General features: G+C 45.0%; 1 protein-coding gene across 1 annotated transcript in view; it reads right to left on the bottom strand.

Moving 5' to 3' along the window:
* Window positions 1-12,581, bottom strand: part of LOC120042118 — a 90,916-nt gene extending 78,335 nt beyond the window's left edge. Inside the window, exons 1-5 of the mRNA XM_038986977.1 lie at window positions 12,168-12,581; window positions 11,844-11,950; window positions 10,487-11,642; window positions 6,737-6,947; window positions 2,798-2,920 (exon numbers count right to left, since the gene is read on the bottom strand). Of these exons, the coding sequence (XP_038842905.1) occupies window positions 2,798-2,920; window positions 6,737-6,947; window positions 10,487-11,642; window positions 11,844-11,950; window positions 12,168-12,286 (1,716 nt within the window). The 5' untranslated portion in view covers window positions 12,287-12,581. The remainder of the gene's footprint in view (window positions 1-2,797; window positions 2,921-6,736; window positions 6,948-10,486; window positions 11,643-11,843; window positions 11,951-12,167) is intronic.
* Between the last annotated feature and the right edge of the window lie 729 nt (window positions 12,582-13,310).

Genomic DNA, 13,310 nt, shown 5'->3' with positions numbered 1-13,310 from the left:
TTTGAACGTCCAGAAATACCATGAGATCCGGAGGCCCATCCATCTGCCGCCATAACTCATGTATCAGCATGATAATGCATGGCGCAAGGATCTGTAAAAAATTCCTAGAAGCTGAAAATGTCCCAGTTGGTCCCTACTTTTCTGCTATAACTGCCTCCACTCTTCTGGGAAGGCATTCCACTAGATGATGGAACGTTGAGGCAGGGACTTGCTTCCATTCAGTTACAAGAGCATTAGTGAGGTCTGGGCACTGATATTCGGCGATTAGGCTTGGCTCGCAGTCGGCGTTCCCCCCAAAAGGTGTTCGATGCAGTTGAGGTCAGGGCTCTGTACAGGCCTGTCAAGTTCTTCCACACCGATCTCAACAAACCATTTCTGTATGGACCTCACTTTGCGCATGGGAGGGCATTGTCATGCTGAAACAGGAAACGGTTTTGTCCAAACTGTTGCCACAAATTTGGAAGCACAGAATCGTCTAGAATGTTATAGTATGCCTAGGTGTTAAAATGTCCCTTCACTGGAACTAAGGGGCCTAGCACGAACAATGGAAAACAACCCCGGGCCGTTATTCCTCCTCCACCAAACTTTACAGTTGGCACTATGCATTGGGGCAGGTAGCGTTCTCCTGGCATCTGCCAAACCCAGATTCATTTGTCGGACTGCCAGATGGTGAAGTGTGATTTATCACCCCAGAAAACACATTTCCACTGCTCCAGAGTCCAATGGCAGCAAGCTTTCACCACTCCAGCCGACGCTTGGCATTGTGCATGGTGATCTTAGGCCTGTGTGCTGCTGCTTGACCACGGAAACCCATTTCATGAAGCTCCCGACAAACAGTTCCTGTGTCTGACGTTTCTTCCAGAGGCAGTTTGGAACTCATTAGGGATTTGTTGCAACCGAGGACAGACCATTTTTAAGCGCTATGCACTTCAGCGGTCCTGTTCTGTGAGATTGTGTGGCCTACCACCTCGCGGCTGTGCCGTTGTTGCTCCTAGACATTTCAACTTCACAATAACAGCACTTACAGATAACCGGGGCAGCTCTAGCAGGGCAGAAATGTGACAAACTGACTTGTTAGAAAGGTGGCATCCTATGACGATGCCATGTTGAAAGTCACTGAGCTCTTCAGTAAGACCATTCAACTGCCAATGTTTGTCTATGGAGATTGCATGGCTGTGTACTCGATTTTACACACCTGTCAGCAACGGGTGTGGCCGAAATAGCCGAATCCACTAATTTGAAGGGGTGTCCACATACTTTCGTACATACAATATTTCTGTTCAGTGTAATTAGTGACACAGTGCCTTCAGAAAGTATTCAAACCCCTTGACTTCATCCACATGTTGTGTTACAGCCTGAATTTAAAATAGATCAAATAGAGATGTTTGTCGCTGGCCCTACACACCATAACCCATCATGTTTAAAGTGGAATAATGTTTGACATTTTTTGACAAATTAATACAAAATGAAAAGCTGAAATGTTTTGAGTGAGTAAGTATTCAACCCCTTTTGTTATGGCCTAAATAAGTTCAGGAGTAAAAATTTGCTTCACACGTTTTTGAATGAGTACCTCATCTCTGTAACCCACACACACAATTATTATCTATAAGGTGCCTCAGTCGAGCAGTGCATTTTAAACACAGATTCAACCAAAGACCAGGGAAGAGAACCTATTGGTAGATTTAAAAAAAAAATCTAAAGCAGACATTGAATATGCCTTTGAGCATGGTGAAGTTATTAATGACACTAAAAAAGATAAAAAGGCATCCTTCCTAACTCAGTTGCCGGAGAGGAAGGAAACCACTCAGGGATTTCACCATGAGGCCAATGGTAACTTTAAAACAGTTACAGAGTTTAATGGCTGTGATAGGAGAAAACTGAGGATGGATCAACATTGTAGTTACTCCACAATACTAGCCTAATTGACAGAGAGTGAAAAGAAGGAAGCCCGTACAGAATATTTTCTCTCTCCAAAACATGCATCCTTTTTGCAATATGGCACTAAAATAATACTGCAAAAAATGTGGCAAAGCAATTAAATTTATGTCCTGAATATAAAGTGTTATGTTTGGGGCAAATCCAATACAACACATTACTGAGTACCACTCCCCATATTTTCAAGCATAGTGTTGGCTGCATCATGTTATGGGTATGCTTGCAATCATTAAGGACTGGGGAGTTTTTCAGGATAAAAAAGAAACAGAATGGAGCTAAGCACAGGCAAAATACTAGAGAAAAACCTGGTTCCGTCTACTTTCCACCAGACACTGGGAGATTAATTCACCTTACTAAGAAAATAGTGAATGTTCCTGAGTGGCCGAGTTACAGTTTTGACTTAAATCTGCTTGAAAATCTATGGCAAGACTTGACATTTTTTTGTCTAGCAATTAACAATAACCAATTTGACAGAGCTTGAATAATTTTGAAAAGAATAGTGGGCAAATGTTGTACAATCCAGGTGTGCAAAGCTCTTAAGAGACTTCGCTGCCAAAGGTGATTCTAATGTATTGACTTAGGGGTGTGAACAGTAATGTGAATTAGATATTTCTGATTTCTGTCACTTTGACATGATGGGGGGGAATTTGTATTTATTGAATCAATTTTGAATTCAGGCTGTAACAACAACAAAATGTGAAATAAGTCAAGGGGTATGAATACTTTCTGTAGATCAGCTCTTTCCATAATGGTGAGAGATGTCGGCTCGGAGATCACTTGTAAGTTATAAACAACACTTGTAGTTAGTGTGTCCAATTTCAAAACATGACAGTACAACGTGTAACTACGGTATAAGCAGTACCTGATTTCCTACTGGGAATAGGTTGTTCTTTGAACAGGGCATTTTCACATGGACCTCATCCCAGGTGTCTTTGAACTTGTTGGGATAGGGAACAGGAATTTTGCCTGTTTGAAGGAGGTCTGTCTGTTGAAGAGAAAATACAGCATGATGAGTACATGAACGGCATCACCAATTGGAAGTCCTACCATTCGTCCAGATAACCAGACGATGATGATGATGATGAAGAATCATGTGTTTTTGCTAACTTTCACCATTTAGTCATTAATATAATTTGTGTTCATCATACTTCACACATCCTTGTGGCGGCAGATAGGTGGTTAGAGACAGGTAGCCTAGTGGTTAGAGACAGGTGGCCTAGTGGTTAGAGACAGGTAGCCTAGTGGTTAGAGACAGGTAGCCTAGTGGTTAGAGACAGGTAGCCTAGTGGTTAGAGACAGGTAGCCTAGTGGTTAGAGGCAGGTAGCCTAGTGGTTAGAGACAGGTAGCCTAGTGGTTAGAGACAGGTAGCCTAGTGGTTAGAGACAGGTAGCCTAGTGGTTAGAGGCAGGTAGCCTAGTGGTTAGAGGCAGGTAGCCTAGTGGTTAGAGACAGGTAGCCTAATGGTTAGAGACAGGTAGCCTAATGGTTAGAGACAGGTAGCCTAATGGTTAGAGACAGGTAGCCTAATGGTTAAAGACAGGTAGCCTAGTGGTTAGAGACAGGTAGCCTTGTGGTTAGAGACAGGTAGCCTAATGGTTAGAGACAGGTAGCCTAATGGTTAGAGACAGGTAGCGTAGTGGTTAGAGCATTGGGCCAGTAACCGAAAGGTTGCTAGATCGAATCCCCGAGCTGACAAGGTAAAAAAAAAAAATCTGTCGTTCTGCCCCTGAACAAGACAGTTAACCCACTGTTCCCCGGTAGGCCGTCATTGTAAATAAGAATTTGTTCTTAACTGACTTATCCTAGTTAAATAAAGATAAATATATCCAACACAAATGTTGAGACCAGGACTATTGTGGACTAGCACAAATCAAGGCTTAGACCACAGGTGTCAAACGCATTCTACGTAGGGTCTAGTACAGTGATCAACTAGATTCAGCTGCTGGCCAATTTTTTTCTTTAGCGGATGGTCAGGGGGACGGAAAATAATTATAAATCATTTGTAGACTGCAAATTGACCACAAGAAACCCAAACAGATGAAATATTTGACTAAAACAGAATCACTGCTTATATTTGTATATATGATCACATATTATGCATGGGAATACTTAGGAACAGATTTCCAAAATTAAAATCACTAGGAGCTGATTTTCTCGTGTATTTAGTATTTTCTGTCCAAAAATGTAATTAATTAAATATATATATTATTATTTTTTTGCTCAGGAAACTTGGGGGGCCAAATTCACCTCGCAGGCCGCTAGTTGGTGAACCCTGGTCTAATGTCTGCTGGTTCTTACTGTTCACTTGTACCTGGTTGTCTCAGTGATTTGGTAGGGACTCCTCACCTGGTTGTCTAGGTCAATGATTAGGTAGGAACTCCCCTCACCTGGTTGTCTAGGTCAATGATTAGGTAGGAACTCCCCTCACCTGGTTGTCTAGGTCAATGATTAGGTAGGAACTCCCCTCACCTGGTTGTCTAGGTCAGTGATTAGGTAGGAACTCCCCTCACCTGGTTGTCTAGGTCAGTGATTAGGTAGGAACTCCCCTCACCTGGTTGTCTAGGTCAGTGATTAGGTAGGAACTCCCCTCACCTGGTTGTCTAGGTCAATGATTAGGTAGGGACTCCCCACCTGGTTGTCTAGGTCAATGATTAGGTAGGAACTCCCCTCACCTGGTTGTCTAGGTCAATGATTAGTTAGGAACTCCCCTCACCTGGTTGTCTAGGTCAGTGATTAGTTAGGAACTCCCCTCACCTGGTTGTCTAGGTCAGTGATTAGTTAGGAACTCCCCTCACCTGGTTGTCTAGGTCAGTGATTAGGTAGGAACTCCCCTCACCTGGTTGTCTAGGTCAGTGATTAGGTAGGAACTCCCCTCACCTGGTTGTCTAGGTCAGTGATTAGGTAGGAACTCCCCTCACCTGGTTGTCTAGGTCAGTTATTAGTTAGGAACTCCCCTCACCTGGTTGTCTAGGTCAGTGATTAGTTAGGAACAAATTGAACACAAATTGAAAAGAAATATCAAAACCACCAGATGCTCAGCCCACCATGGGGGTTGACACCACTGGCTTAGACTAAAGGGGTTTGACACCACTGGCTTAGACTAAAGGGGTTTGACACCACTGGTTTAGACTAAAGGGGTTTGACACCACTGGTTTAGACTAAAGGGGTTTGACACCATTGGCTTAGACTAAAGGGGTTTGACACCACTGGCTTAGACTAGAGGGGTTTGACACCACTGGCTTAGACTAAAGGGGTTTGACACCATTGGCTTAGACTAAAGGGGTTTGACACCACTGGCTTAGACTAAAGGGGTTTGACACCACTGGCTTAGACTAAAGGGGTTTGACACCACTGGCTTAGACTAAAGGGGTTTGACACCACTGGCTTAGACTAAAGGGGTTTGACACCACTGGCTTAGACTAAAGGGGTTTGACACCACTGGCTTAGACTAAAGGGGTTTGACACCACTGGCTTAGACTAAAGGGGTTTGACACCACTGGCTTAGACTAAAGGGGTTTGACACCACTGGCTTAGACTAAAGGGGTTTGACACCACTGGCTTAGACTAAAGGGGTTTGACACCACTGGCGTGGACTAAAGGGGTTTGACACCACTGGCTTAGACTAAAGGGGTTTGACACCACTGGCTTAGACCAAAGGGGTTTGACACCACTGGCTTAGACCAAAGGGGTTTGACACCACTGGCTTAGACCAAAGGGGTTTGACACCACTGGCTTAGACCAAAGGGGTTTGACACCACTGGCTTAGACTAAAGGGGTCTGACACCACTGGCTTAGACTAAAGGGGTCTGACACCACTGGCTTAGACTAAAGGGGTCTGACACCACTGGCTTAGACTAAAGGGGTTTGACACCACTGGCGTGGACTAAAGGGGTTTGACACCACTGGCTTAGACTAAAGGGGTTTGACACCACTGGCTTAGACCAAAGGGGTTTGACACCACTGGCTTAGACCAAAGGGGTTTGACACCACTGGCTTAGACCAAAGGGGTTTGACACCACTGGCTTAGACCAAAGGGGTTTGACACCACTGGCTTAGACCAAAGGGGTTTGACACCACTGGCTTAGACTAAAGGGGTCTGACACCACTGGCTTAGACTAAAGGGGTTTGACACCACTGGCTTAGACTAAAGGGGTTTGACACCACTGGCGTGGACTAAAGGGGTTTGACACCACTGGCGTGGACTAAAGGGGTTTGACACCACTGGCTTAGACTAAAGGGGTTTGACACCACTGGCTTAGACCAAAGGGGTTTGACACCACTGGCTTAGACCAAAGGGGTTTGACACCACTGGCTTAGACCAAAGGGGTTTGACACCACTGGCTTAGACCAAAGGGGTTTGACACCACTGGCTTAGACCAAAGGGGTTTGACACCACTGGCTTAGACTAAAGGGGTTTGACACCACTGGCTTAGACTAAAGGGGTTTGACACCACTGGCTTAGACTAAAGGGGTCTGACACCACTGGCTTAGACTAAAGGGGTTTGACACCACTGGCTTAGACTAAAGGGGTTTGACACCACTGGCTTAGACTAAAGGGGTTTGACACCACTGGCTTAGACTAAAGGGGTTTGACACCACTGGCGTGGACTAAAGGGGTTTGACACCACTGGCGTAGACTAAAGGGGTTTGACACCACTGGCTTAGACTAAAGGGGTTTGACACCACTGGCTTAGACTAAAGGGGTTTGACACCACTGGCTTAGACTAGAGGGGTTTGACACCACTGGCGTGGACTAAAGCATTCAGTTAGTTTTCCAAGGAGCTGCTCCCTCTCTCTCACCCTGATCATGACAGTGTGATGGTCAGGACTATTCCTCAGTGGTGGGAGTGGTCGACCACACTGTGGCATTCTCCTCAGATCACCGATGGGGCTTCCCAGCCACTTGGAATCGTACGGCGGCGACGGCGGAGGGACGTCATCTCTGTCCCCACGTTGTTTCTCACGCGGGACGTCTCCATATCTGTGTTGTTTCTCCGAAGGCGCTTGGGCACTGTCACATTGAAAACAAGAGAAACAACTTTAACACAACACTGAAAAAGAAAAAAAAATAGGCAATAGATCAACAACATGATGCATGAGCAACATGACTTACAATAAACATCTTAAGAAGACATCAGAACAATCTAGCTAAAAACGACTGCCTACATCACAATAGACTCCCTTTATGACATCGACTTGATCTCTGTACTGATAGGAAGACATCGACTTGATCTCTGTACTGATAGGAAGACATCGACTTGATCTCTGTACTGATAGGAAGACATCGACTTGATCTCTGTACTGATAGGAAGACATCGACTTGATCTCTGTACTGATAGGAAGACATCGACTTGATCTCTGTACTGATAGGAAGACATCGACTTGATCTCTGTACTGATAGGAAGACATCGACTTGATCTCTGTACTGATAGGAAGACATCGACTTGATCTCTGTACTGATAGGAAGACATCGACTTGATCTCTGTACTGATAGGAAGACATCGACTTGATCTCTGTACTGATAGGAAGACATCGACTTGATCTCTGTACTGATAGGAAGACATTGGTTCTTCTGTTGCCATATTTTCTCCACCACTTGTAGAGTCACAACAGCCACCCCAGAGAAGAGCATGTTTCTCTGGCAGTAACAGGAACACAAGAAACTGTCATGATAAAACCTATCGACAAGTTAAAATAGTATGAATAACATTCAAATTAGGCTAGGTGTTCTATTGGTCAGTAGCCTAAGAGTGAAAAACCATAAAGAAACTTTGTGAAACTTGTGAAACTTTGTGAAGCTTGTGAAACTTTGTGAAGCTCGTGAAACTTTGTGAAGCTCGTGAAACTTTGCCCTGAAACAACTTTATTGTTGAAAATACTCATCTGAAAAGGTCAACCAAGAGACAAGAGCCGGACGCCAAGTCGACTCATATCCTTACAGATCTTTGCTTACAACCATAACAAGAGTAACCTGCTTAATGACTTACACACAGGCCTAACTAACTTTAAAAAGTCTGAAGTGAAGTATATATCGGCGTGGATTCCTCATGTCTAGCTCATTGTTAGAAAAACATTTGGTCCAAATCGGATGTTAGGTACTATATTTATTGAATGTAAATATAGTACCTATAAACTATTCGCAGACCAAATTCACCTCGCAGGCCGCTAGTTGGGGAACCCTGGTCTAGTGTCTGCTGGTTCTTACTGTTCACTTGTACCTGGTTGTCTAGGTCAGTGATTAGGTAGGAACTCCCCTCACCTGGTTGTCTAGGTCAGTGATTAGTTAGGAACTCCACTCACCTGGTTGTCTAGGTCAGTGATTAGGTAGGAACTCCACTCACCTGGTTGTCTAGGTCAGTGATTAGGTAGGAACTCCCCTCACCTGGTTGTCTAGGTCAATGATTAGGTAGGAACTCCCCTCACCTGGTTGTCTAGGTCAATGATTAGGTAGGAACTCCCCTCACCTGGTTGTCTAGGTCAGTCATTAGTTAGGAACTCCCCTCACCTGGTTGTCTAGGTCAATGATTAGGTAGGGACTCCCCTCACCTGGTTGTCTAGGTCAATGATTAAGTAGGAACTCCCCTCACCTGGTTGTCTAGGTCAGTCATTAGTTAGGAACTCCCCTCACCTGGTTGTCTAGGTCAGTGATTAAGTAGGAACTCCCCTCACCTGGTTGTCTAGGTCAGTCATTAGTTAGGAACTCCCCTCACCTGGTTGTCTAGGTCAGTCATTAGTTAGGAACTCCCCTCACCTGGTTGTCTAGGTCAGTCATTAGTTAGGAACTCCCCTCACCTGGTTGTCTAGGTCAGTCATTAGTTAGGAACTCCCCTCACCTGGTTGTCTTCCCCTCACCTGGTTGTCTAGGTCAGTGATTATAAATACAAATTAATCATATAAATACAAATGTTGTATTAGACCTAGATATTGTGTGCTAGATATTGTGTGCTAGATATTGTGTGCATGTGGTTTTAGTCAATATCAAGCTGCTCTTCTGACAGGCTATTAACTGAAGTTCATGGAAAAAGAGGTGATATTAAATTAATCTGACATGTAGGATATGTGTGATGTTTTAAATGTATGCATTTCAAGTCATTGACTAATGTTCTGTACTATGTCATGTTTCATGTGGACCCCAGGAAGAGTAGCTAATGCTTTTGCAGCGGCTAAAGTGGATCCTAATAAATACCAAAAAATTGCCGATTTGGATGCACTCAATTAGTTTCCTTCCTCAGAGATCAAATTGTATTTTCCACAAATTAGTGTTGCAGGAATGCTAATCTGATCTGTTTCTGACAACAAATGATTCCAGAACAATCTGAGATGGTGGGTGTTGAAAGCCTCGTGTACTTTTTGAGGTGGAACGACCCAGGAAACATTCTCAGCTCTCAAAAACTGTCTCGAACTGCTGGTACCACCACTGTCCTCACCTGCTGGTACCACCACTGTCCTCACCTGCTGTTACCACCACTGTCCCCACCTGCTGGTACCACCACTGTCCTCACCTGCTGGTACCACCACTGTCCTCACCTGCTGGTACCACCACTGTCCCCACCTGCTGGTACCACCACTGTCCTCACCTGCTGGTACCACCACTGTCCCCACCTGCTGGTACCACCACTGTCCCCACCTGCTGGTACCACCACTGTCTTCACCTGCTGGTACCACCACTGTCCTCACCTGCTGGTACCACCACTGTCCCCACCACTGTCCTCACCTGCTGGTACCACCACTGTCCTCACCTGCTGGTACCACCACTGTCCCCACCTGCTGGTACCACCACTGTCTTCACCTGCTGGTACCACCACTGTCTTCACCTGCTGGTACCACCACTGTCTTCACCTGCTGGTACCACCACTGTCCTCACCTGCTGGTCCCACCACTGTCCTCACCTGCTGGTACCACCACTGTCCTCACCTGCTGGTACCACCACTGTCCCCACCTGCTGGTACCACCACTGTCCTCACCTGCTGGTACCACCACTGTCCTCACCTGCTGGTACCACCACTGTCCTCACCTGCTGGTACCACCACTGTCCCCACCTGCTGGTACCACCACTGTCCTCACCTGCTGGTACCACCACTGTCCCCACCACTGGGACAGTGGTGGTACCAGCAGGTGGGGACAGTGGTGGTACCAGTAGGTGGGGACAGTCCCCACCTACTGGTACCACCACTGTCCCCACCTGCTGGTACCACCACTGTCCTCACCTGCTGGTACCACCACTGTCCCTACCTGCTGGTACCACCACTGTCCTATCAACCAACATTTGTAATGAAGCCTATACCCTACATGTAATTGAGGATGCTTAGACTATATAATCTTGAGATATGACTTTGTACTATGTCCTTGAATCTAAGATGTGACCTAGTGACCTAGTTGCTCTTGCTCTTGTGACCTAGTTGCTCTTGCTCTTGTGACCTAGTTGCTCTTGCATATTTGAATGTAAAACGCGTGTACCCAGAATTCTGTATTAAATGGGTTACTTCCACTGCACCAGGGACTTCTTTCTCCCAACAAAACTTCTGAAATTATTGGTATTCAATACTGTACCTTGTGGATGGGGTGAAGAAGTCTGTTATTTTTCCTTTATCCTTGGAGGAGGAGGATCTTTCTGTGTCCTGCTGCTTGTCCAGCTCCTTGTTGCTCTGGCTCACGGTCTCCTCCATTTGCTCATCACTGTTCCCTTTAGGATCTGTGGAGACTTCCGAGACCGGCTTGTGATCTGTGGAGACTTCCGAGACCGGCTTGTGATCTGTGGAGACTTCCGAGACCGGCTTGTGATCTGTGGAGACTTCCGAGACCGGCTTGTGATCTGTGGAGACTTCCGAGACCGGCTTGTGATCTGTGGAGACTTCCGAGACCGGCTTGTGATCTGTGGAGACTTCCGAGACCGGCTTGTGATCTGTGGAGACTTCCGAGACAGGCTTGTGATCTGTGGAGACTTCCGAGACCGGCTTGTGATCTGTGGAGACTTCCGAGACCGGCTTGTGATCTGTGGAGACTTCCGAGACAGGCTTGTGATCTGTGGAGACTTCCGAGACCGGTTTGTGATCTGTGGAGACTTGCGAGACCGGCTTGTGATCTGTGGAGACTTGCGAGACCGGCTTGTGATCTGTGGAGACTTCCGAGACAGGCCTGTGATCTGTGACTTCTGAGACAGGGTTGTGATCTGTGGTGACTTGCGAGACAGGCCTGTGATCTGTGGAGACTTGCAAGACAGGCATGTGATCTGTGGAGACTTCTGAGACAGGCCTGTGATCTGTGGTGACTTGCGGGACGGGATTGTGATCTGTGGTGATTTGCGAGACGGGCTTGTGATCCTTTAGGCTGTCAGTTGGTGTTAAGGGCGCTGTCTCTTCATCCTCCATGCCTATAATACTCTCCAGGCCTATAATACTAGAGACAACAGGTTCCTCAGAGTCTGAACTATGGGTCTGGGCCTCTGTCTCTGTCTCCATAAACTGGTACTTGTGACTGCAGCCAGACTCAGAGCTGTCTGGACTCACCATCTCTACATCTTCCAGTTGTTGTTCAGCAGCTTCAGACATGTCAGAAGCTGGGCTTGTGGTGCTTTGGGGAAGGTTCAACAGCCACTTATCAAGGTTATTCTGTTGGGACTTGGGATTGTTTTCCTGACTGAGAGATGTTGCTTTGGCACCATGCTGCTGCCCCTCCATTGCGTGTAGACTTGCCTCTTTGGAACTTGCTAAGGGAAAGGACACAAAAGACAACAGAATGAGAATCAACTTGGATCATAATTAACTTGACTGGTAAGTCATAGGCTACACTCACTATAGGCCTACTGCAAAAACACATCAGACAATCAAACTCAAAAACTGAACTGGAGAAAAACCTTCAATCAGATTACACAGAGGATCATTTATCTTCCCTGTTCAGGGAGTGTTACCTTTGAAAGCCAATGAATGAGGGCTCCTTGAGCCGACAGGTGTTTGGAGGCTAACTTCAACCCGCAGTCTCTTTTTAGCAGGCTCCAAGTCTGACAGTTCAGTCATGCTACAAGAGAAAGAGCACCAGCATTAGAATAACGTTAGCATCGTTAGAATAGATGGAGGTGTGTTGATAAACCATCTAGCTAACGTTAGCTAGCCATTTCACACGCCCAATTATTTGCTTGTCTATAGTCCATACAATCATAATTGCCAGCTAGCTGTTACCGTGTCTTTGTATTGTAGTTAACTATAAAGAAAAGTGTATTGTTATGCATACTCACAATATAACCTCATTCAGTAATACCGCCGAAGCGTTTTGGTAACGATGGTTCCAGAATGGTTTCACACAGAGTCCTCTCCTCAGCAGGCTAGTGAATAATATCATACGGCTTGCAAACATATATATGACAGTGGATCTATAGCTAGTTTAACGACACAAAATACATTTTGTATGTACAGCCAACAGTGAACAAGGTCTAGCTAATTCGCAAAGGTTAGCTAGACACAATTAGCTTCACAGTTTTACGTTGTTGTCATGAGCGTTTTTACTTGGACAACATGTACTAGCTAGTACAACAACATAGTTTTACAGCTGATGTGAGGTTAGGTTAACTCTTAAACCAAAGATATTAAATCAATACGGTTTCGATTGTAACGTACCACAAAACAGACACGTCATCGTCTCAGCAACAAAACAAAATCACTTCCGGGTCACATAATTTTTGAACGTTTCAAAATGTCCCCCACGTAATATTAGAAGAGTGTAAAAAACCTGTACTTATTCATAACACAGTGTCTTCAGAAAGTATTAACACTCCTTGACTTTTTCGACATTATCTTGGGTTACAGCCTGCATTTAATATGTATTTTAGAAATTAGTAAAAAATAAATAAAAGCTAAAATGTCTTGTGTAAATAAGTATTCAAACTCTTAGTAATGGCAAACCCTTAGTTATGGAAAGCCTAAATACGTTCAGGAGTAGAATTGTGGTTAACAAAGTATAATAATAAGTTGCATGGACTCACTCTGTGTGCAATAAGTGTTTAAATGATTTTTGATTGACTAACTAATCTCTGTACACACACACATATAATTATCTGTAAGGTCCCTCAGTAAATTTCAAACACAGATTCAACCACAAAGATCATGGAGGTTTTTCAATGCCTCGTAAAGAAGGGCACCTATTGGTGGACATTGAATATCCATTTGAGCATGGTGAAGTTATTAATTACACTTTGGATGGTGTATCAATACACCCAGTCACTACAAAGATACAGGTGTCCTTCTTAACTCAGTTGCAGCAGAGGAAGGAAACCGCTCAGGGATTTCACCACGTGGCCAATCTAAGTAACATAATTTCACCCATGTGTCAATCTAAGTAACATAATGAAAAACATTGGCATCAAAATCTGTCAGTTTAAACT

Source organism: Salvelinus namaycush, unplaced genomic scaffold, assembly GCF_016432855.1.
Source record: "Salvelinus namaycush isolate Seneca unplaced genomic scaffold, SaNama_1.0 Scaffold617, whole genome shotgun sequence".
NCBI classification, from domain to species: domain Eukaryota; kingdom Metazoa; phylum Chordata; class Actinopteri; order Salmoniformes; family Salmonidae; genus Salvelinus; species Salvelinus namaycush.
This window is presented reverse-complemented; position numbering and strand designations above follow the sequence as displayed.